The sequence below is a fragment of the Danaus plexippus genome, chromosome 28, assembly GCF_018135715.1.
Source record: "Danaus plexippus chromosome 28, MEX_DaPlex, whole genome shotgun sequence".
Taxonomy (NCBI): domain Eukaryota; kingdom Metazoa; phylum Arthropoda; class Insecta; order Lepidoptera; family Nymphalidae; genus Danaus; species Danaus plexippus.
The window spans coordinates 542,030-565,871 of record NC_083556.1 but is presented as its reverse complement, the minus strand read 5'-3'; the positions used below and the strand labels follow the sequence as shown (position 1 = coordinate 565,871).

Below are 23,842 nucleotides of genomic sequence, written 5' to 3'. Positions count from 1 at the left end.
ACACGAGGAGAGAATGAAAGGTAATAATGAGAATGAAAATTATATTAGTTGTTAGTTTTAAAAATAACTTTCCATGATTTTATTCTTAATCAATTCTTATTTTTGTTGGAATGCTATATATAGTCTAACGACCAGTGAAATATCTATATATATATATATATATATATATATATATATATAGATATATATATATATCACGATGCATTTAGCGAATAAGACGTAAACTAAAAATCACTTTAAGATATTATCGCTTTTGAAATTGTAAATAACTTAGATATTTACGTGATTAGAATAAAAGTCTGGTGTGATTTTATGAAACCATGATACAGCCGTTTTTTTTTAATGTAAGACATTAATTTAAATGTTAAAAAAAAATAGTTTTAGAATTTTAAAAACGCTTTTTTACATGCACAAAACAATTCAATATAAAATATACAAAAATATAATTAAAACAACATCTACGAAAGTTATCAATAAAGCGTTACGGTACAAAATTAAATTTAATATTTTGTTGAAACGAGAATTTTAAAATTGAATTTTCGATACAATGTTCCAGTCACGATTTTATTTCATTTAGAAAATTAGAAATGTTATTTAAAACAATTCATACCTTATATTTAATATAACTAATAACGACAGTTCTCTTCATAGAGAATAGTATAAATAAGAGGAATAATAAATTCAATTCCAATTTAAATAGTATTATTAAAACAAAAAAGTATCTAGAGTCACAGTCCCAATAGGCAGAATGGTCTAGACTTTGGCATGTCCAAAAAGACGAATTGAGAAAAAAAATAATAGCAACAAAAAGTACGACAACAATAACAATAAGAAACTATTACATATTTCAGATAATTTCACGAAACTCACGCTGTTTACTTCGCTGCATAGCAACAATACCAAGAATCTACCGACTCACTCTCTTTCTCTAACCAACATTCAACTTTTGAGTATATTTCTTTCCCTCTCCCTCATGCGTTGGAATGTTGGACCAACGCCAAGCATTCCCTCTCGCTCTGTCCCTTTTCACTACCCCCCACCCGCACTCCCCACCCCACGAGCGTAAAACGTTTAACGCAACCTTGTTGGAAGTCGAATTAGATGTTTCACTTCAAAAAAGTAACAGTCCTTATTCTTTATGACTTTGACAGCTTCAAGGGCACAAATTACAGGGAATAAATAATTATAAAATTTAATAACAAAATTAATTTACCTGCATTGCTACTCCGAATAAGAAGATCACTAGGACTGCCTTCATTTTGATAAACAGTTAGTCAGCCAATAACTACACTTGAATTAAAAACAAACAATATATATAGGTATATATGTCATAACTGTTATCAACGTTTAGAAATAGAACAACGTCAAAATATGTTAGTTTTTCCATGGATATGATTTATTTCGTAATAATTATATGGCAATAATGTTGTGAAATAATTATATTTTCTCCAACTGACACATTTGTAAATTATGGATAAAGGTTTTTACAAATTATTGTTACGTATTATAAAGTTTGGAAGTATCTTGAAAATCTAATTAAATCCAATTTAAAAAAGTGAAATGAAAATATTCAAATAATCGATATTAGTTTTGACATTACAAAATGTTCAGTTTTAAACTGTCACAATTAGTTCCATGATTTGTCGTTTAATTTTAATAAATCTTTTTTTAACAAACTTAGGATATAAAATATAAGGAAATTAATGATAATTTTACTTTATTATAAATCTTTATCAATTAGTATCTAAGAAGGAGGCTACTTTCAGTTACCTATTGTAACTTTTGTTAAGAACAAGATGTTCAATATGATAATATCTTTGAAATCAATCGTTAAATGGTTTTTGTATCTTAGAAATTACCCACTCAACGAATAAAGTTAAAACAGAGGTTTATGAATAGCAAATAGTACAAATTATGACATAACAAAATAAAAACAGTTGTAATGACGCTTTTCTTATTATAAACGAGATTCATCTCCATTTTGAGTTTTTTAAATACTATAACTCATTTCATTGAATTAATTCTCGAGAATTAAAAAGGTAAATTCGTCTTATCAACCTATAAGACACTTTTTTTTTAAATTATGGCGTCAGATCTTAGTATACAGCTGAAATTATAGCATACGAGGTAAGCAAAATTATTTATTACGATTTATGCAATTGTAATGAATAATAATAATGAAGTAAAGTATGAAATGTCATTAGAAATCTTTATTTAAATAACTTCAATAACGTTGAGATTGGCAGAATATTTCACAATTCCAGTGTGAATGATTAGAAAAAACTAAGTTGTCAGTATAATTTTTAAGAATGTTTACTTTATGTTCACTTTGATGTTTTAAAAAATTTTAAGAATGTTTGTGAATTAAATTTTTCCATAGAAAAATCTATCTGTTTATTTTGATCATACTCTTTTTCTTCTTCTTCCTGGCAATTATCCCAGCATTAGCCAGGGTCTGCCAGGATCATACTCTTTTTGTCATCCACAAATATTTTTTGCAATTGATGATATAGGTATAGTATATTAAGATCGAATGAAAGATTAAAAGCAATCAGAAAAGAAAAGTTTCCTTTCTGATATTTTGTAATTGATTTTGTTAAAATTTTTACAATTTTTCCGTATACATATATGTTTACATGCCTGAGAAGAGAGAGAGAGAGAGAGATAGGTTTATTGTAACACACTAAATTTTATGGTCGATACAATATATTTTAAAATTGCGGAAAGCCTTGTAATATAGTTAGTTTTTCAACTAGCATAGGGCACATGATCTTTTTCCACTAACGAAACAAAAAAATGCAGCAGTCGGAGACTAATTGCAAATTGTTCATAGAGAGCAATGAATTATTAGGTACTATAGGTACGATACGACAATGCGTCACATTTTGCAACTAATTTCGATATTTCGTTTGGGTTTTAAATATATTTGTTTTTATATATAGAACGTTTTGTTAATTTTATATTTTCTTAATTTCTTGATAAACTTTAATCAATGCACGTGAATTATCTATTCTTTAACAAAATGACAAGCAATTGATATGGTCATCTGATCATAGTCAGCTTAGTGATGTCGGACATCAGATGTTCAATTATCGATAAATCGAGTCGATGGTTATAAATCGAATGAAATCAGTTTTATTCGATATTAACGTGTATTACAAAAATAGTTAATAGTATTAAATATTATGAGAAATATTTTATGTCTTAAATTTATAATACAATATTTTTCGAGCGTGCCTCTGAGCTAACAACCTCTCGTAAATATTGCATTAGCTGTGAATTTATATAAAATGTTGAACCAATTCCACTCATGATACCCAGGAACAAGCTTTAAAAACTGCTTGCACTTTACAATAACATTATAAAATTAAATATAATCATAGCAGCGGTGTTAAAATGTAAAAAGATATATATAATTGATCAAAACATGAATAAGCAAGGCTATACAATCTACATGGTTAGCTGATGCCAGGCTTTCCATCGCCGTATTTACTTTACGTCTAATTTAAGAACAGAATCCCAGTATGAGAAAAATTTCAAAAAGAGAGAGCCTCCATTTCAGTATCGATTGGTTTAAAAAAAAAAACAATGTTGTCTGGAAAATATATTCTAATAATAGAGATGTCACTCATATATAGATCATATTTGTTTGATAATTAAATACAGAGAATTAATAAATAGTATTGATGTTGCATGATGCAGAACAATGCTATTCATGTATTGATTTCTTACAAGCAAAGGTGAATGTTCGGACACGGGTTTTGAAATTGTACATTTAAATTCTTTTACAAATCGTTTTTCTTATGTTGTTGTTTTTAAAATAAGCTTTTGTTTGAAATCTGTATAGTCAAAAGCAAAGGAGAAAAATATCAATCATCTGTATTTTTATTTACACTGAAACGTATATAAAAAAACGATTTGATATTTCATTTGTATACTTATTGAGATTAAAAATAGTAAATAAATTTTTGCTTTTCAAATATTTATATAATTAACAATCGTGTTAATTTTAAAATTAATAATCAGAACCTTTATTTCGAGTCATAGACGGTGAAATTTAGGCAACAGAGCAAATAAAATTAGTTAAAAATATGGCAATATATTGATGATAAGCCGTTTTTGTCTGTATACAATATAGTTTTCACAATAGAAATCATAAGATTTTATCAAAGACCCAAGGTGTAAATCGGACTCAAAGGATTATTATTTTTTCTTGAAGATCAGCGAAACGGGAGGAAAACAGGTCAAAGAACACTGGAATTACGACTTAATTTATTCCATCATCATAAAAAAAACGTATTTTTAAAATATCCTACATCACTTTATGTAAATACTTGAACCCCCGAAATAGTATTCTATAAATAAAATTCTCTACATAAAATTCTTTGTTACTTAAATTGGACACGTTGTGTCTAAATATTTCAAGCATACATTTCAAGCTATTCAACTCAAGCTTTCATATGTCCAATTATGATTTAATTTTAATTGGTTTAACTGATAAATGATTAGGGAATTGTTACTGATCTTATATTGGAATAACAATATTATTCTTATGTACAAAACAATCGACTAGGGCGGTGTAAACATGGTGTGACGTCACGTACATCCCGCGCATGCTTGGACACCAGATGAACTCACTGGATGAATATTTTTTTATTATATTTAATATTATTATAACACTGTAGCCTACATTATTAATGATGTTTATTATATATTTCTTTTAAGGATTTGGGTTGGTAAAAAAACTTAAAGTGTATGTCTATACATCACTAGCGACAATTTTTTCAATTTGATAGTGAACTTGCTAAAAGAAAATATTTATTTATGTTTTTTTATCAATCAGTGATATTACTTATTATATAATTTTGTTATTATAAAAAATCCACCTGTGTGGTATCCAGAGTTCACCCTCAAAGAGGGGTGAGGTTTCTTATATTCATACCAACTATATAGCGTTCGACTGCGGTATTAGTCGAGCACATACTTTCAAGCCTGAATGTCGTTGTTCATTGTCCTTAACTGTGAAAGAAACAAATACAGTGGCAAAGGAGTTAATGTCAGTTTCAGTGGAAAGACAAAAAATAAACCCTTAATTCAGTGTTTGTTTGGGTGCAGTGCATATTAAAGTGAAGTTATGACGTTACATGCCCTACCGGCATCAAGTTACATGATACAAGAACAAAGATTTAAAAATATTGAAGCGGAAACAAGTATGCCCTCCTTAATATTTAGAAATCGGTAAGTTTAATTTTTTAATCGACTATGGCAGTATCGATCGATACCAGAGTGCGGCGTTGGTAGCTACGCAACACTATTGATTGAATTTGACGTAGCGTGTGACGTAACACAGCGTTTTGTTTTGACTATAAAATGACAGTTTGCCATTTTACTTTCAGTTCACTTTCAATTTTATTATAGTATCAAAAGATACATAAATAATGATAAACTATATAAGTTTAGAAATACATAATAACTTATTTATATCAGTATTAAATAATAAAAACAAAATACATGTTTCATTCATTCCTTTTAGTTAAAAAAATGTCTCGTGTAAATTTATAAAGTATATCTCCTTAGAACGAAACGTAAGAAAATGTCACGTTTCCGGTGGCCATTACAGAAAATATAATACGATTAAGTTTAAAAGAGAGTCGTTCATATCACGTTTGTATGCACATAGACGACATTTTTATATTCTGTATTATAGTGACATTTCTATTGAAATTGACTAATCAGAAATCATTTAGCTATTGTGAAACAGGCTAGTTTGCTGCGCAATTTATTTTCTGCCATCTCAACGGTCCAACCGTGTTTTTGTTTCGACGTTTTGTAAAGGCTTAAATACGATTTGCCACGATGACGAAGTTGATACAACAGTTAAATTTTAGCAGTAGTAATTACTACGACGTCAAGGGCTTCGTGATAGAACCTGAGTCTCCGATCGCCACCAAGCACTACTAGTGAGTATTACGTACTTTCCTTGCCAAAAAAATGTTGTAACTATATTTATTACCCTTATTTCCAATTTAAAATTGTCCTTGAATCTGCATACGTCATCAGGTCACACGTCATTAAAATGTAATTGTTGTTAATATCGAAACACAAGCAATATGCCATTACTTTTTCCTACCACAAAACATAATTACGATCGCCATTTTATATATAAGTGCTGACTAATATGAAATTCTATTCGATGATAAATTTTCTTAGATCTACATTCCAGGCACTCGAATCTCTCGGTTACAAATTTTCTTACCCCATTTTTATTGTGATTTCTAAAATTATTTTGTTAGTTGTTGAATCTAGGTTACATTAAGTTTGGGAACGGTTATTCTCAAAATACGTTAAATATTATTTCACAGCCAATTTTCTCATTCGTACCTACTTTTACGTAGCTGGTTAAAAATTATATATAACTTTTCTTTGATAAACATATTTTTTTTATAATTAAATTTAACCAATTAGATTTCATCACAAAGTACCAATAAAATTGTACATTATCTAATCATTATTTATGTTTGTATATACCTTATTTACATTGTATGTTTGTTTTATACAAGGCTTAACTGCTAAACCTATTATCATGATGCAGGTCCAGAGTTAGATATAGCTTTAAAATACACTTGTTTTTTCTGTAAAAAGTAATTTTTCAGGGAAAAGCTAGTAATGCTATAATTAATATCTGAAGTTACTAATAATAGGTAACAATGATGAAGACAAAGACCTTATATTGTTTGGATATGAATTTTTTTTTATCTGTATTATTATGTGTTTGTTTTTTATCTGTGTTTTATAACACTGTGTGCCAGCTTGCATCAAGCAACTCAATTTCAGCACTTTTGATACATAAATGTGAAAGTACTTTTACTTTTAGGTATAATTTATTAAATTGAAATAATTTTGTAAAAAAGTTAATATTGTATGCCCAAGTAGGTTTGGTCTTAATCTCAAAGTGAATCTGTTGTTCAGATAATCCCAAAAACTATGAATTTGGTTAGTTAGAGGGAGGAGCTTGGCTAGTGGAGGTGAGTGTTTAACTCGCATTTGATAGGGCCTGTTTAACCTACACATAGGTTGCAAGTCCCAGTCTGTAGAAGCTCCTCTCCCTGCAAAAGTAGACCCAGCACATTTTTCAACAGTCTAATGCATAATGTGTTAGTTTACAATGTTATGGGAACATAAAGACATACATTGCAAAACAACAGATTTTGTTAACAATCTGTCAACGTTATTAATTCTCGATCATTGCTTCAATGCAAGAGGACACTCGTGGCTTAAACGTTCTGACCTTGGGTTGGTCGATTTAGACACGTGCATATCATTGATTGGTTACTAGTTGTGGAAATTTTTTTGAGGGTAGTTTGAAGGTCATGGCCGACAAAAAAAAATTATCTGTCTTAAATTTTTGTATGTGGATGTGTGATTATTTTGTTATGTAAGCAGTTCTGAAACAAAGATTTATATATTAATGAATAAAAAAAAAATACAATACTATGAAAGGAATGATAACTTATCTCTTAATGTAGATGTGTGAGGGAGCCGAGATAATTTAATGAGACCTTCAATGTTTTCGTGTTTGAAGTTTTTGTTTTAATGTCCTTTATTCGTTATTACGTTTAATTAAACTTTACGCTTCTGTTTTCAAAAATTTACTCGTAAACATTGAACTTTTTTTTAAATAAATTTGTTGTGTTTTTCAATTTCAAATTAATAGCTTCCCACTAAACGCATATGATAGTTTAGAATATGTATTTTTTATAAAATTTTCGACTGTCTTAATGTCTTGGAAGGGCTGGACAGATTTTGATGAGATTTTAGCTTTGAGTTAATTAGGCTGGGCTCTTTGACCGATTTCATTAGAGACGATCGCAGTTCCACTGAATATGTATTAAGACCGCTATAAATTCTTCAATTAAAATCCGATTTACAGAAATAGGTTTTTAATTTATAGATCCTCGTACTGAGGCAGTTCCAGTTTCACCGAGTCAGAATCTGATAATGTATTTCCTCCTCAAATCAAATGAAATGTCACAATGATGAGAACAAATATCCCAAGGCTAGTCTAATACGCGAGCAAAGTCACAGGCGATAGCTACTATAAAGAGGTCATGACTGGAACATTCTAGAAGAACTTATTATACAACTCGGAGACTGTTGATACCTCTATAACAATAATTACAGGCTTTACTCTAATTTTCCTTCTTAATGAGCATGAGGTATGAATATAGTGAGGATTTACCTGTTTGTCATGTCTGTTACATAATAATGTGCAAATGACTGAATCGTTTTGGATGAAGTTGTTATGTTTAGGCATCATAAGGCTATATGTTTGTGTGTTTCTCGAAAGTTGGTTTAATTTTTAGTAAATATAATATTTTATACAAACCTTGAGAACTGAAACAAGTAATACTTTAATTGAAGCGAAAACAATGCTGTATCGTATCATATCATAATAACACAAATGCTTTGTTTGAGAAGTAGATTATGTAAGGGAAAATTTTTCCACTCAAAACATAACTTACTCTATATAAATTTTTGTTATTCTGTAGAAGTGTATTTGTTTATCTTTATATATAGACACACATACACCCACACACACGTACATATACACTCACGTACGCATATATATATATATATATATATGTGGATATGAAGGTACTTCTTAATAAGTGTGTTAATGGAAGCTGATATATAAGCTAATGAAGAGTCATATAAATGTAGACATGAGATGTGTAGCCGAGATCAAAATGATTGCTATGTTAAAAATAATGAGAGACAAAGCTTAGTACTGCCTGATAAATAATGTTCTGAATGACTCCTAACTAAAGTAACGATAATATAAAAGGGATAAAACATTGCATTTTTATATGTATATGTAGAAAACGTTCTAAATTTGTTTTTTTATCAACAGCGCCACCTATCGACGCTCATGTGAACTCGATGTTCTTATGAAGCCGTGCTTGTTTGTTCCCAAAATAATCTTAAACAAAACATATATATATATATATATATATATAAACACAGCAACGTATGTATTTATAGAACGTAAACAGTGCGCCTCGCCAACTGCGCGGTGCCCTGTTTTGTATACAGCTACCGATAATATTAAAAGGGATGCCATCATGAGAATTTACCGGCATTGAATCGTAATATTTGTACAAATTACCGATATATATATATATATATCTTTGTGCATTATATAAAACCTAGAAATGTGTATGTTTATTTGCATTTGCACATTAACAACGACATCATAATATTCGACGTAATGTACCAATTGTTTCGTTATAACAAAGTCATGGAACGCGTTGAGAGCAGATTTAGTTTTTGATATAAACATGGAAACGTGCAAACATACAAGCCGGGAACAGAAAACTGTCTCATCCTAATGTGATGTTACATTATTCGGATATGGCAATGAGTCGATTGACGTAATTTGGCATTACAATTACTACAATAATTGTTGAACGAATTATATGTCCGATATTCTATTTACAGGTCATTTTATGGCCACAATGCCATGGCATTTAGATTAATAAAGCTGTCATTAATGCAGCCTCTATTTAATTAGAAAATAAGCATAAAATATATATATTTCTCGACCGAATTTAAAGACACTACTTTCTGTATTTACATAAAACTATTTATACATATACATACATATATATATATATATATAAATAGTAAGTCGGTTGGTCTAATTACACACACGCATAAAGAGTATGTCAATGAGAATTCTCAATGTTATTAAACAGATTCAAGAATTTTTTAATTCTTTTATAGTTCCGCAAAATGAGTAACATTGAGTAATAATGAGTAACAATGAGTAACATCAAGTATAAAATATTCTTACTATTAATGTTTTTTATTTAATTATAGCTATGTTATGACTATAGTAGCAGATTAAATTATATATCTTTATTTAGAAATTGTTTAAATAAACATAAAAAAGGAAAATACGTTACGGGATCTTCACTTATTAATGTGTTGTAATTTAAATTAATCTGTCAGAATAGTTGGGAACAACTATGGGGTTTTCCAATAGGGACGCTTGAACTTTGACAGCTGATTGCGGCCATGTTGTTTGAGTGACAGGTGTCAAATGCAGTGTGTTATATTCATTCCGTCCTCCCAAACCACCATGGCAGGTTACAGTGTCGAGCAGCACGTGCAAATCATAAAATTGTTTTATGAAAATGGGTCTTCAGTTCGAGCAACGTTCCGCGCACTTCGCCCGTTTTACGGTCGTGATGATCGTCCTGCCGAGTCGACTATCCGTCGATTGGTGGACAAATTCGAGTCAACCGGGTCAGTTAACAATCAGCCGGTTCCCGTGCGTCAACGTAACGCGAGATCTGCCGAGAATATCGCCGCTGTGCGCGACAGTGTCCTCGAAAACCCGCGGCAGTCAATTCCGCGTCGCGCACAGGAACTCGGCCTTTCGCAGACGACAACTTGGCGAATTTTGCGTTGTGACTTGAGCCTGCACCCGTACAAGATCCAGCTGACCCAAGAGCTCAAGGTTAATGACCATAGACAGCGCCGTGTGTTCGCTGACTGGGCATTAGAGCAGTTGGAAGTTGACGCCGATTTTGGCAAAAAAATCATCTTCAGCGACGAGGCGCATTTTTGGATGAATGGCTATGTCAACAAGCAAAATTGCCGTATTTTGCTTGTTGACATAGCCATTCATCCGAAAATGCGGGACGAGACCAATCCACACGAGGTTCACCAAGTGGCAATGCACCCGCAGAAAGTGACTGTTTGGTGCGGATTTTGGGCCGGAGGCGTGATTGGTCCGTATTTTTTCGAAAACGATAATGGTGTGGCCGTCACCGTCAACGGTCAATCAAATACAGCCCGATTTGTGCGCCAGAGTCATCGAAAATTGGACCTTTCGTGTGCGCGCCACCAACCGAAGCCGTGGCGGTCATTTGAATGATGTCATATTCCATACATAATGGGGTCGATAGACCTTCCAAATAAAAAAAAAATTTCGCAAATATCTTTCCTACATGTATTTTGTTTTGCATTTCAAAGATCAAGCGTCCTTAATGGAAAACCCTATATATGTGGGAAACAATTTTCACGCCGATCTATAAAACCGTAGTCCGTAGGAGTGAGTAAGAGCGCATTTCTTGGCACCGAACGAGTAAACACTGCTATCAGACACGAGTATTTAAATGATTTACTTATTATCTTTTTATAATAATCTAACTTTTTATCTTTTTTATAAGTTCGCAAACAGTTGTTATCTTTTTTAAGACAACAATTTTAGAGTAAAAATTTAATTAAAATTTTTTGGTAATTAAAATTAATGCAATTTGTTTAGATATAAAAAAATTATAAGTGCTTTTTTTTACATGTTTTCCATTAATTACTAGAAATTTTTTTTGAAATTTCATCCAAATCTTTTTTAGATAGTTTGCTATAAATACCTAACATACGTATGTTATGCGCGTTATGAGGTAGATATATTTATTTTAGTTTTTAAATATTTAGAGATTTTATACTTTTAGTTTCATAAAATGTTTTTTTTTTTTTAAACTAATGGTTCCCATCTTCTTTGGCTCATATAATATCTATAAATAAATATAGTTTTTTTACGTCTTACGTCTATCTGTGAGGAGGATCGCAATCTCAGTGGTTGCTCGAATTCCTAATAAGTAAGACGTTTTTCTTTGAACCAATAATCACTGAATTTAACGACAAAATATATAATATGCTGTTCACGTACAGCGTAGAAATAAAGTGTAGAGAATTTAAAGATACGTTATAACTATAGATTGTCTTTCGAGTTTTGTACATTCCAAGAATTTGTGATATTATTGTATTTTATTGTTAAATTTTATTTATATACAAGAAAATGGTTATCAAGCTGATCAAGTGAGTAATAGTTATGTATATATATTACTCGTGGTTTTTAAAGTAAATAAATATTTTTCTTTAATTTTTTTGTTCTTACTTGGACAATTTGTATTTTTTTTTTGACATATAATTTGAATGTAGCGTACAAGCCGCTGTGGTCTGTTCTGGATTCAGTCTTTTTAGACTTGATTAGTTTTATTTCTGTTCCCTTGAACTAAAATAAAATTACTCTTGGATTCAAAATAAACTAGTAATGAATGTTGGACAGAATTAATGATTGTTATAAATAGCTGACATTATTGTTGAGACGTCTGTTTCAAAGTAATCATTTTATTCCATCCCACAGACTATACAGTTTCTTACTTATTATTGCAACAATAAAAAAAAATACCGATCAAGAGATGGTAATCTGTGGTAGTACACAATTGGTGGTTGCACAAAATGGGATAAAGCAGTCATTAGACTGTAATCCGTGTCCGGGATGAACATTTTTGTGAACACCATCAATAGCGTCCCTGGGGCTAGAACTGAAGATTGCAGAAACAATCGTCTTGAACAGCGTGTGCCTACAATAGAACGGCTCTAAATTACAACTTATATAGGAAATTTATTACCAGAACAATAAGTTGAAACTTTTAAAACTAAAATTTTCCTTCTATATCATCGCCTTGGATAGATACTGCGTTAATTTGCTCGTTAAAGTAAGACGCAATATCCTCAACACCCCTTCAAACCTATAAAGGTTAGTTTTTTTATTTGAAAGGCGGCAAACGACCAGATGGCCTACCTGTTGGAAGGTTGCTATGGGCATCCGCAACATAAGGGATGTTGTGGATTCGTTGCCGACTTTGATTGTGAGAGAGGGAGAGTAAAGAATAGGAAAAGGGAAAGGGCAACCGTCTCTCTCACTCATCAGACGAAACGCAGCCATTAAAAACTACTTGACGCCGATCTCCTGTGAGAGGGTGGTAGTTCCCCGGTCGAGTCAGCCCATGTTCCAGCTGTAGTAACTTGACCACAGCTAGGCTCTGCCACCATAAACCGTTAATTTAAAACGTTAATTCATTTCAGTGGTGACGGAGCGTCCTTGAGCGCGGCCGGCAGTAAGCGCTCCGCTTTGTCGGCTTCCGACGCCGAGTGTTTCTCGCTCTGCCTGGGCGCCGGGCCTCTGTGGTGAGTTGCAACTAACATAACATGATAGTTCTGTATAACAGATTTGAAAATTTTCATTTTACTTTATTTTCTATAAGAAAATTCGATATGTTTTATTAACGTTGAAGTTAATTGTTCCAAATTACGCTTCATACTCTGATCTCGGTTACCAGTGATCGGGATAACAGCGAAGTAATTAGAATATCGAATAATCGAATCAAACAGTCGCTGGAAGAACGAAAAATCATATTGTCATTGTAATTTTTAAACTATATAACATTATTTATTTACTTACTTTGTGTATGGGGTCATCATTAAAGCAAGTCACACGATTTTTGGGACTTTTGAACCTCTCCCCCCGTCCTTGTCACATTTTTATAAACCCTCCCCCCTCTCCTGATGTGACGTCATACATTTTTAAAATTTATGTATGCATTAAAAATAATGGAGAGAAAACAGTTATTTTCATTGTTATATTTATTTTTATTAAATAATAATCTAGGTATTTTAAATTTTAACATGTGACGCCACAAAACCATTGGTCCTCCCATGCACCTTATCGTACGATGTCACACTACGGTGATACCCTTCCCCATTACCGTGTGACGTACTTTATGGTTGGCCCCTAATCACCAAACTAACACTAATATATGCACAATATATTTTATATAATTAGTTTTAATTTGCGAAGGTGGTCCTGATGTTTCTGCGCTCGGCTCCGCACCTCCCGGAGGGGTGAATGGCGGGGCCGCGAGCCCCGCCGCCCCCGCCACCCCCGCACACGACGACAACGACCGTTAGTACACACTCGATACCATAACTCATATATACGGTATTTACTCACATGTAGCTTGGTTACTTGTCCCTCGCGATTGTTACTCACACGTACGATTATTAATATCTCTCATTATTGTTGAGTTGGTATCCTTAATATTAGATTTAAATTGACCTTCATATAGTTTTTCATATTATGCAAACCTAACCCATTTGATAAACCTTCAAGGTGACTTGTTGAGCGCCCTGCTATGGTCAAGCGCGAGTTCCCTGAGCAGCAGTTCGGATAGTCTCACAGAACATCCAGCTCTGTTGGTACAGAGGAGAGAGGAGGTTGGTACACTTGGTGGGGGGGGGGGGGAATCGTATGTATTTTAATTGTGTAAAGTAAGTAGCACACGAGGAAAGGAAAGGACGTAGTGCAAATCATAAGACGGAGATCAGTGCACCCGTAATAATGAGTAAATTTATTTACTCAAAAAATGCTCCTGATTCAAAATAACTCGAAACTTTCGAGTCGTCGAGTTCTCAATGAACTTAATTAGAACCTTTTTTTTTATATCAGAATAGTCATGTTTATTTCACATATATATATATATATACCATACATAAAATTACAGTGTCAATTAATATAGACATGATAAGCTTATTGCAAAGTAATGGAATTTTAATTATAGTTATACCAAGTAGTATTTTATTAGTCCCATAACCTAACAGCTCGGTCGTTCCAGGTGATAGCAAGAATCCTTGAATTGAAAGACAGGAAGCCGGTGAAGGTTGAGTTCAAGATCTACCTGACAGAGAACACTGTCACTCGCTGGGAAGCTGTGAGTTATTTAAAACTACCCGACTATTCATACAAATAAAACTAATATTTTTTGATATACTATAACTTATTTATATTATTAAAACCTCATCCCCTGTAGGTTCGATACTCCCAGCAACCGTGATCACGGTCAGACTAGATTATTATTCTCATTAGTAAAGTAGAAAATATTGGTTTTATTTGCTTAGTTAAACAGATATATCTGCTAAGTAACTACAGTTAACAGTTAATGTTACACTCTTCCTAACTTAACTAGAGGTTTAAAATACACTTTTGATACATTAAATGAAATAGCCTTATATAGTTATAAAATGCCGGCATACAAGTAATTCTTAAGTTGCTGGTAATAAGCATAAATAAAGCCTGATTTTGATGGACTAAAACAGTACTTTATTTAACAAATTCTTAAATAAAAATCGTTTACTGCACACAGTGGACGAAAATAATAAAATTTAAAACACTAATGACTTTTACCCATCCTATCTGATACACTCACCGAACCATCCACTTTTCATGCAATCCAAACTAATATCTTCCGCCAGGTGGTGAAGCAGAAGTCTATGTACCTCCGCGTGCCGTCAGTCCTGTCAGCTGGCAGTAAGGACAGCTTCGTCATGTTGCTGGACTTTGCTGAGGAGAGACTCGGATGTAGCAAGTCAGTATATATATATTATTTTTTGTTAGTACTATCTAGATAAGATAATCTGTTCAATAAACCCAATAATTGCTTCCAAGTGTGTATCTGGGGTATTTATTTTAGTGATTGGATAATGCTAGTTCTGTTTGCAATTAATATCTTAAACGGCTGGACCGATTTTGATGAAACGCTCGACTTGACTGATGTCTCAAGAATTATTTTAGACTTACTGTTATTTAATTTATATAAATGACACTCTGGATTATATTTAAGATTATTTATCTCAGTACTGTAGTTATATTGATTTTATTATACCTCTTTCTTGATGATAATTAGATATAAAGAATGGTCTATATAGCGACTCGAGTAAGGACACTATGGCTTAGTTAGTAGTGACTGAAATTAGATATCAGGGTCGCAGGTTCTAATGCATGTATTGAATATGACCTGTTTGTATTTCCAGCTGTATTATCTGCGTGTCGAAGAATCGCTCTGACCGCTCCACCCTCCTCCGCACCTTCATGTTCATGGGATTCCAGATCCTACCGCCAAATTCACATCAAATGGATGGCATCGAGCATCCAGATTATTTGTTCCTGAACTATAATATGCAGTGACCACCACGCTACCTTGAGCACCACCAGTCCGGATCCGCATAGAGATAGGATGTGACACAGTATCTAACAGTAGTCTTAGTGGTAGCAATTTTTTTCTCGGTAGTCTTATTGCTTATTATGATGTATTTTTAGTTTGGTCGCGCTATCACAACAGTATTGGCTTGGTCGGGGACAGGTCATAGGATTTTTATCATAGCATAGGATAGTTTAGATCCCGGGATGAGTGGCAACCCGTTGACGCTTGTTCCGTGGGTATTTTTTTTTTTCCTTTCTTATTATATATGTCGTCGTGTTTATTAAACCCGCTCCGGGAGTAGTGCGTTTGAATGAGAAAATGTAAAAAAAAAAATTAAAAAAATATATAAAAAAATATGCAAAAAAATATATAATTATATCTCGTTTGTATTATAACAAGTTTACACATAGCAACTTTTTAAAATCTTTCCCCTTTGATCGATAATTAATTATTTTTTTTGTACACTTTACTTTTTTTTTTTTTAAATATAAACTACACTCTACCTTTTGACGGTGGGTTCACTAGAATCCGTAAGCGAAGTTAGCGAGTAAGTTTTTAATCATATGAAGTTAATAAATAAATAAATAAAAAAAAAAATGTATCGCTTCTCTGATTTCTGAGTATTCATTTGTATTCTAACAGTAAAAACTTAACGATACTTCCTTTTGTTAATCATAGTGACGTACGGCTGATCCCATTTTGAGTTACACGATGCGGTCGACGGACATGTCGTGTCGTGTCGTTGTCGTGTCGTTTCCAGTATTTGGTTTCCGAAGTATTAATTTGGGATTCGCCGTATTTAGTATTAAGTTTAATGTAATGGAAATGAAATAAAGTAATATTAATCAATTATTGTTTTATTTATGTGACATCAGAGATTTTTCCTGCTTTCAAAACGTTTCATTCGTTTAAAAATTGTTATAGATGATTGATGATTACACCAAATTAAAAGATGGAGGCTGTTAAGAAATCTCGATATATTGTTATAAAAAATATTAAAATGTGTTTTTTCGAGTATTTTTCATAAATACTCAAATTTACCCATAATGAATGAGGCGAAATCTCGGCATTCCATGGATTCACCGTGCGGGTGCCGGGTCAATCGTTGCAGGGAGAGGAGCTTCAACAGTGCCTGGGACTTGCGACCCGGGAGTGGGTTTAAGGTTTATGTTACGCTATTAATATTATTAAATATTATATATATAGGAACCGAAACAAAACTACTATAGTAATCTATAACTATACCATAGCAATCAGGAAAAGTTCAAAGTAAAGAAGTTAAATGTATGTAATTTTAAGTAGATTTAAAACTTAAACAAGGCAAAGAGAGTCAAAATTTTGCAAAATACTTTCTATAAAACATTACTTTAACATAATTCGGCAGTGAACATCAATCAATTGTAAATGATTTAAAAACTATCGTAAACATGGACACTATATATGAATTAAAAAGAAAATTCTAATGTAGGTTTTAATTATAACTCAAATAGGAAAGAAAAAGACATTAATGCATTTTATTATAATATATATGTATAAATTCATACATAGAACAAAATCATTAAAAATATATTGTTGTCTTACAAATCTACAGCTTTAAAATAACAAATCTAACCATAATAGGAACAAACCTGTCTTAAAGATTGTTAACTAATTAATTATTATCTTAAAACAAAAAAACCTTGAATAAGTTAAATTTAATTTGCAAAGACACTCACAAATCGCGTCGACAAATATTTTCCCGCGCAAAAGTGAATAAAACAAATGTCATCGCTCTAACGTCACTCCGGGTGCGTTCCGAAATTTTTAATATTCGTTTCGAATAAAATGTGTGCTCTCAGAATATATCGTATAAAAAGTGTATCAAAAAATATGAAATACAGAAAAATACCAAGTCTAAGTTATTCATCAATGCGGTTATAAAAATATCTCAGAACAATTGCTTACCATTATAGTTATAACACAACCAAGCATTACTAGATTATGTGAAATCTATTCCTCAACTATCTAAAATTTTACATATTTTTTAAACATAATATTAAATAAAGATATTCTTGCACATATATAAATCTACATAGGACATTTCTATTGTGACATGAATGTTTATTTATTATAAACATACAAAAGGCAATCAACTGTACAATTTATTGTATGTAAAACAAAAATGACTCAACCTCAGCTAGCAAGCCGAGATAATGTTACGAGGGCAAAAATCATGAGATATTTATATAATATGTTCAATAAAATTCTTGTTAGAGTCGTTTGTAAACTCTAAAATAGTAACTAATATCTCCCTCTGTCTGTATATCCCTGGGTATATCATCTTCATCAATGAGATGGAACCGTTGTCTATTGATGTTTGGGAAGAATGTGTCACAATCAAAAGTTTTTTGTATTTCAGTCAAATAAATCTTCCCGCAATTTGGATGATCCATTGATGCCTGGAATAGAGAGATTGAGGTAAAGAGACATACATATATATATATGAATGTGAAAAATACCATGAAATTTACCTAAAACATGAAAATTTATCTTATTTATGTTATAACAATTACTATACCTGATATACAGACGAACCTCCAATAACCCAAGTGGATTCAACATCGTTCCTATCAATAATATAGCTTATGGCTTCATCTAAGCCGGACACAACCACAACATCCTTAGGGACCTGTAAAATAAACAATACTTGTATATAAAGACAATATCCTCAAGATTTTATAAACAAAACATTCCTGCCGTACTAATTATAAAATACTATAATCCTTCGAATCATTTTTATGACTGAATATAATTTATTATAATACTGAACCATTGTTATTTTGTAATGGCAATATTTAAGTATCGACCTGTATTTGAAAACTGTAAATACTGGCTTCAGCCGTTTCGTAGGATATTACTGGAAGTAACGCTGAACATTGATAAACAAATCTGAAACTTGTACGCGGGACATATGTTAACCAAATCTAGTAATTTCAACCTTGTCTTTGATAACATCCACATGCCGCGTGAGTACAATATTCAGTCTGTTTTCCAGAGGTCTGTATTTATTCGGAATGCAATCCCAAGTCTTCCTTCCCATAATCACAGCGTTGATTTTCGATGCATCTTTGACTTTAGTCGTCATTGTCGTGAAGTATTCCATTTCTTTTCTAAAGGAGAAAAATTTGTAAAGTAAACTTAACAAAAAGTCGATAAAACTTTCAGATATGAATTTACTTCAGTCTCCACGGCAGCGATCCGTTGCTACCAATACCCATGTTTTCACAGGCAGCTGCTATTAAATTTAACTTAACTTTAGACATGTTCAAAAACTTATCACAAAAATATTTTCCGTACAGAACTTTGAGCGACTCTACAAATTACAAATTAACCGTTCTTATAGTTATATTACATGAATATATTATAAAGTTTTAATAATAACTTGTTTTATATATTATTACGGAATTACAAATAGCATTTGATATAACAACTTTAACAAAAGATAATTTAAACTTAAGTTAAACATCTCTATTGGCAGTTGACTTTTGACATTAACAAAAAAACTCGTCCAAAAACGTAATATCTTATCTCACAATTAAGGGCCTCTTAAATTATAACTTATCTATGTGTTCTGAAAACAATAAACACTTATGTTGGGGATCGTACATTTCGATATATTATATCCTTAAATAGTATAATTTATTGTTATTACATTTTATTTTCCGTTTAGAGACTTGTTGGTTTTAAAATGACAATCGATATACATTATATTTAATTTTACAATAGGAAACTTTTAAAACATTGCACTTACAAATAAATGAAAAATTATTAATTTTACAATTTAAACCGTTTTATATACTGGAATATTATTTTTGCTAATATGTACTGAAATGGCTATTAATGTATGGTGGTAAGGTATTCTGTTATCTAAGCACTTAACATATTTATTGTTAGATAAAAAAGGGACATATGTATATATGTCCCTTTATGCGTTTTTATACGTTAATATAATATGATTAAAATATCTTATATTTTATTTATATGGATTGTATTCATACAAATAAATTAAATTCAAGTGGTTGTTTGTCAATTCAACAAAATACCAGCTTTACGCTGAACGTAGATGACAGTATATACGACAACTATCACAAAATTTTTGTTGTTTTAACGGACACTTCTGTATGTTCCTCATAACATCTATAACGGCTGGACCAATTATGACGAGAATTTCACTCGCAGGTAGGCAATCTCATGAGGAGTAACATAGGTTATTTTTAATAAACATCAAAAAGGAGAAACTTCTCTAGCCGATTATACGGTCGTGATGCTATTAGAGATTCAATTAAAGTCTAATTTTTTTATCGACAGTCCATTATTCTGACTTAGTTCTTGGTGACATCAAGTAAGAATCAGATGAAAGGATCGTCAAGAAATTAAATGAAACATCATAAGGATGGTGACACGTATCTCAAAGGAGGTTTGGTATGCGTGCAAGATCCAATAAAACAATTAACAAGCTAAACATCGAATACACTATGAGGTGAACGTATAACAAAATAAGATTTTACTCGATGTTTGATTGGCATATTAAAGGTTTGTCGACAAACATTCATATTTTGTTATTTATATATTATAAAAATGTTTCACCAAACAAATTCATGTAAAGCAATTAGGTTTAATCTTAAAATTAAAAAAAAAATCGTTTAATGAGATCTAAGACTTTCGCTAGTATTCATTTAAATAAAACTAATATATTTCGGATTATACTACGCGTATTTTATTATTTTAAAAAACTACATAGGTACTCCCGACGTTCGGTTACTTTGCAGGAACCGTGATCACGGGCAGACGAGATGTGAATGTCTGTCAGTTGGTGTTGTTATTTATTATCTACCATCAACGATTTCTTAATTTTCTGGCGTACCGCTCTGGATGCCGGCAGGAGTATCGGTACAAGGGTGAAGGAACATATCTCAGATATCAAAAGTAGCCGTGCTTCGAAGTCAGCAGTGTGTGAACACACAAGAGACAAACCAGGCCAATACATTCGGTTTGATAAACGACAAATCCTCGCTCATGAAGACAGGTACATACCAATATTAATCCGCGAAGCTATTGAAATAAAAAACATCCCAATTTCAATAGAGAAGATGGCTGGAAACTATCCTACACCTGGGACCCCGTTCTTAAAAATATAAAATCCCATGTCCGTGACCACACCGCAGGACCTCGTGAAATCAAGAAATCGCAGTTGCCATATAATGCCTTCGGTTGCTATGCCGACTTTTTTTTGTTAACCCTACCAGGCATGTGTCTGAAATGCGACATGCAATAGATGGCTACAAAAATTAAACCTCTATGTTAAGTTACATTTTCACGTAGCATTTATATAATAATAATATTTTTTCTGTTTAAACATCGATTGTAGATGTGAGCCAAGATCATAATTAATTAAATAATGGAACTTTTAAAAATTATTTAGGTTCTCTGATATTATATCCGAGAGGTATTAATGGCATCAATATTAAAGAAATAAATATTATATAGCACCACCGTAAACAATAAAACTTACAAAATATCCCATTAACTCCACAATAGCACCTTCGCCATAAACTTACCATGATACTTAAAATGGCGGCAGCTTAAATGCCTTTTATATGACACCCCAATTATAATAAGATGTGCCGAATATTTACCTACTGTTTTATCTATTAACTAATTTGATTAATTTTCATTTGGTCTTGTTATATTAATTATAAAAGTCATTATGGTCTCCATGAAGGTTTTATATTTGATTAATTTTTTTTTTAAGTTCACTGTTATAATTAGTATAATCTGTTAAAATGCGTGAATGGTTTTATTTTATAAGTAATATTAAATATATTAGTGTTATATAAAAAGTATATAAAAAAACGTTTACAGTATTAAAGCAACATTATTAAAATCTGAAAATATTAAAAACCTTTATAAATTTTAATTAAATTACTGTCAATTTAATAAGGTATTTATTTAAGGGGCAATAATGTCTTCAATATTTTTTTTTCAAACAGATTTTTGTTATTAATTTTAAAATTTATTCCAAAATTTATGTAAAAAATATTGGTCCGAGCATATAAAGGTGTTTGTATTTAATTATTAAGAGCTTTAAAATAAACGAACTACTATTTGTTGAAACAGTTAAAAACGTTGATAATTTAGAAGTTACGTTTAAAATTAAGTAAACGAATCTTTCAAATAATTACTCTTCTTAGTTTCGTTGAAGTTTGTTAAGAAATGTAAAGATAACGTCCTGTAATTATAAAATAAAAAAAAAAAAATATTTTTAATAACGTTCTCCGTATTTATTTTAGAGCAGTTACTGAACGACAAAAATTGATTCTTGGTAGGTAACAATACTTTTGGTTGGTACTTTTTTTTTCAATTATATGGGATTGTTATGATTGTGAGTAAAATAAAGTAAATCATACTATTGACATAAATACAAACTTCCGAATGATTTTATTACACAGGTCTTACGATTGTAGTTCAAGTCACGTATAAAATGAAAACATTACAATTTCAAATTAAAACGGATTACGATATCGGTTGTAGGAAAAAACACATTTATTTTTAAATTAATCTGTCAAAATGTCAACCGAGGCCATAAATAGTAATCACGGGCGGACGGTTCCCGCCAAATTTAGTGTCAAAAAGCAGATACCGCCATCCGGAAAATTAAAAAAATATTCGTCCCATTTTCGTGTAATGAAAGCGTAATTTGATATTTTTGGAAGTTTTTTTGGATCCGTGAGTAGCCAGGATAACGTGGAGAGGGAGACGGAAGATGGAAAGGGGTCGTCGGACAGGGATGGCGATAATGTGTACTTTCTCTTATAGATTTGCTGAAAACTGTACGATAGCACGGTTCAGCTTCATTTTTCAGTACTGACTGGACCGCCGTTGGGTGCGGTCGCTTTGTCATTTTATCTGCAAAATTTTCCGTAAATCTACACTTGTGTATTTTTGTAAAATATGACTTACTAACCAGTACCGACTGTATGATGAAAGTGACATATTAAAACAAAAACTTTGTAATTTTCGAACGTTCAATTTTGACAGATTGTTGTGTTCCAATTTTGAAATTTATTGATATTTAGTGTTTGCGTGAAGTGCAATGTTTAGTGCATTTGGAAGTGTCCGATGTTAGACGTTACGGTAAGAATGTTAATGGTTATTTTTAAACTTTATACGTGAAGGTTATAAGATAAGGCGTAAACAATAATGTTGTTATTTGTTGAATATTCCAATTTCACTTTAATGTCCGACCGTAGCTATAATTCTCAGCTATTTATTTGCATTAAAATTTTTTGTTTGTAATAATTTATTTGAATGTTACACAGCAGTTGGTGGTCATTAATTATATTTTAAGAAGCCGTACGTATGTTTTTGATTTTATAAACATCGCGGGCGTTCCTCAACGTCTCAATTATTACAGTTTTGTTATTAAAAGTGTTATTTTATATGAGAGTAAGCAAATACATATTCTATTTGTATAATAATAATGTTACATTTGGTCTGTTTTACTACAGATGACGTCATTTTTGTTATAAGTAAACAATTTCCTGTGATAATTACAGCAAATACACAAATGCTCTTGTTTTAATGAATTAGCGATGTAGTTCGGTGGCTGTGTACACACGGGAGAGGGTTGCGTTAAAAAAATGTTCATTCTTTATGGGAAGCCTGGGAAGTATTCCTAGTGTGTATTTGAACATATTTTTTTTACCTATAGTTATGTGTGCTTATAATCTAAACGTCAGATCCCCACTACATATTCAAATCGCATTTTTTTTTTCATTTTTATATATTGTTATTTTAATATCTAACGTCCAAAAGGAATGTTATAAGTTTCGCGTTATCTGTGTGTTTGTGGCATCGTTCCCCTTTAACGGATTGGCAGATTTTGATGCGGTTTTCTTCATATGAAAGTCAGT

General features: G+C 31.6%; 3 protein-coding genes across 3 annotated transcripts in view; 2 read left to right on the top strand and 1 right to left on the bottom strand.

The window, feature by feature from the left end:
• The first annotated feature begins 5,728 nt into the window (after positions 1–5,728).
• On the top strand, positions 5,729–16,739 carry LOC116776180 (ornithine decarboxylase antizyme 2). Its single transcript, XM_032669294.2, is given in 8 exon segments — positions 5,729–5,960; positions 12,940–13,041; positions 13,712–13,718; positions 13,720–13,816; positions 14,024–14,127; positions 14,526–14,621; positions 15,163–15,275; positions 15,721–16,739. Coding segments are annotated over 8 exon segments (777 nt in total). The 5' UTR covers positions 5,729–5,856; the 3' UTR covers positions 15,875–16,739.
• Positions 16,740–17,398: 659 nt separating this feature from the next.
• LOC116776263 (dihydrofolate reductase) lies at positions 17,399–19,396 on the bottom strand. The gene is made up of 4 exons (XM_032669407.2): positions 19,107–19,396; positions 18,868–19,039; positions 18,448–18,558; positions 17,399–18,328 (listed from the first exon to the last, which is right to left on the bottom strand). The coding sequence occupies exons 1-4, from the start codon at positions 19,190–19,192 to the stop codon at positions 18,140–18,142; spliced, it is 558 nt and encodes a 185-aa protein (XP_032525298.2). The 5' UTR covers positions 19,193–19,396; the 3' UTR covers positions 17,399–18,139.
• A 3,399-nt stretch (positions 19,397–22,795) lies between these two features.
• LOC116776103 (diacylglycerol kinase 1) overlaps positions 22,796–23,842 on the top strand; it is a 62,399-nt gene continuing 61,352 nt past the window's right edge. The window contains exon 1 of the mRNA XM_061525362.1: positions 22,796–23,063. Within this exon, the coding sequence (XP_061381346.1) occupies positions 23,049–23,063 (15 nt within the window). The 5' untranslated portion in view covers positions 22,796–23,048. The remainder of the gene's footprint in view (positions 23,064–23,842) is intronic.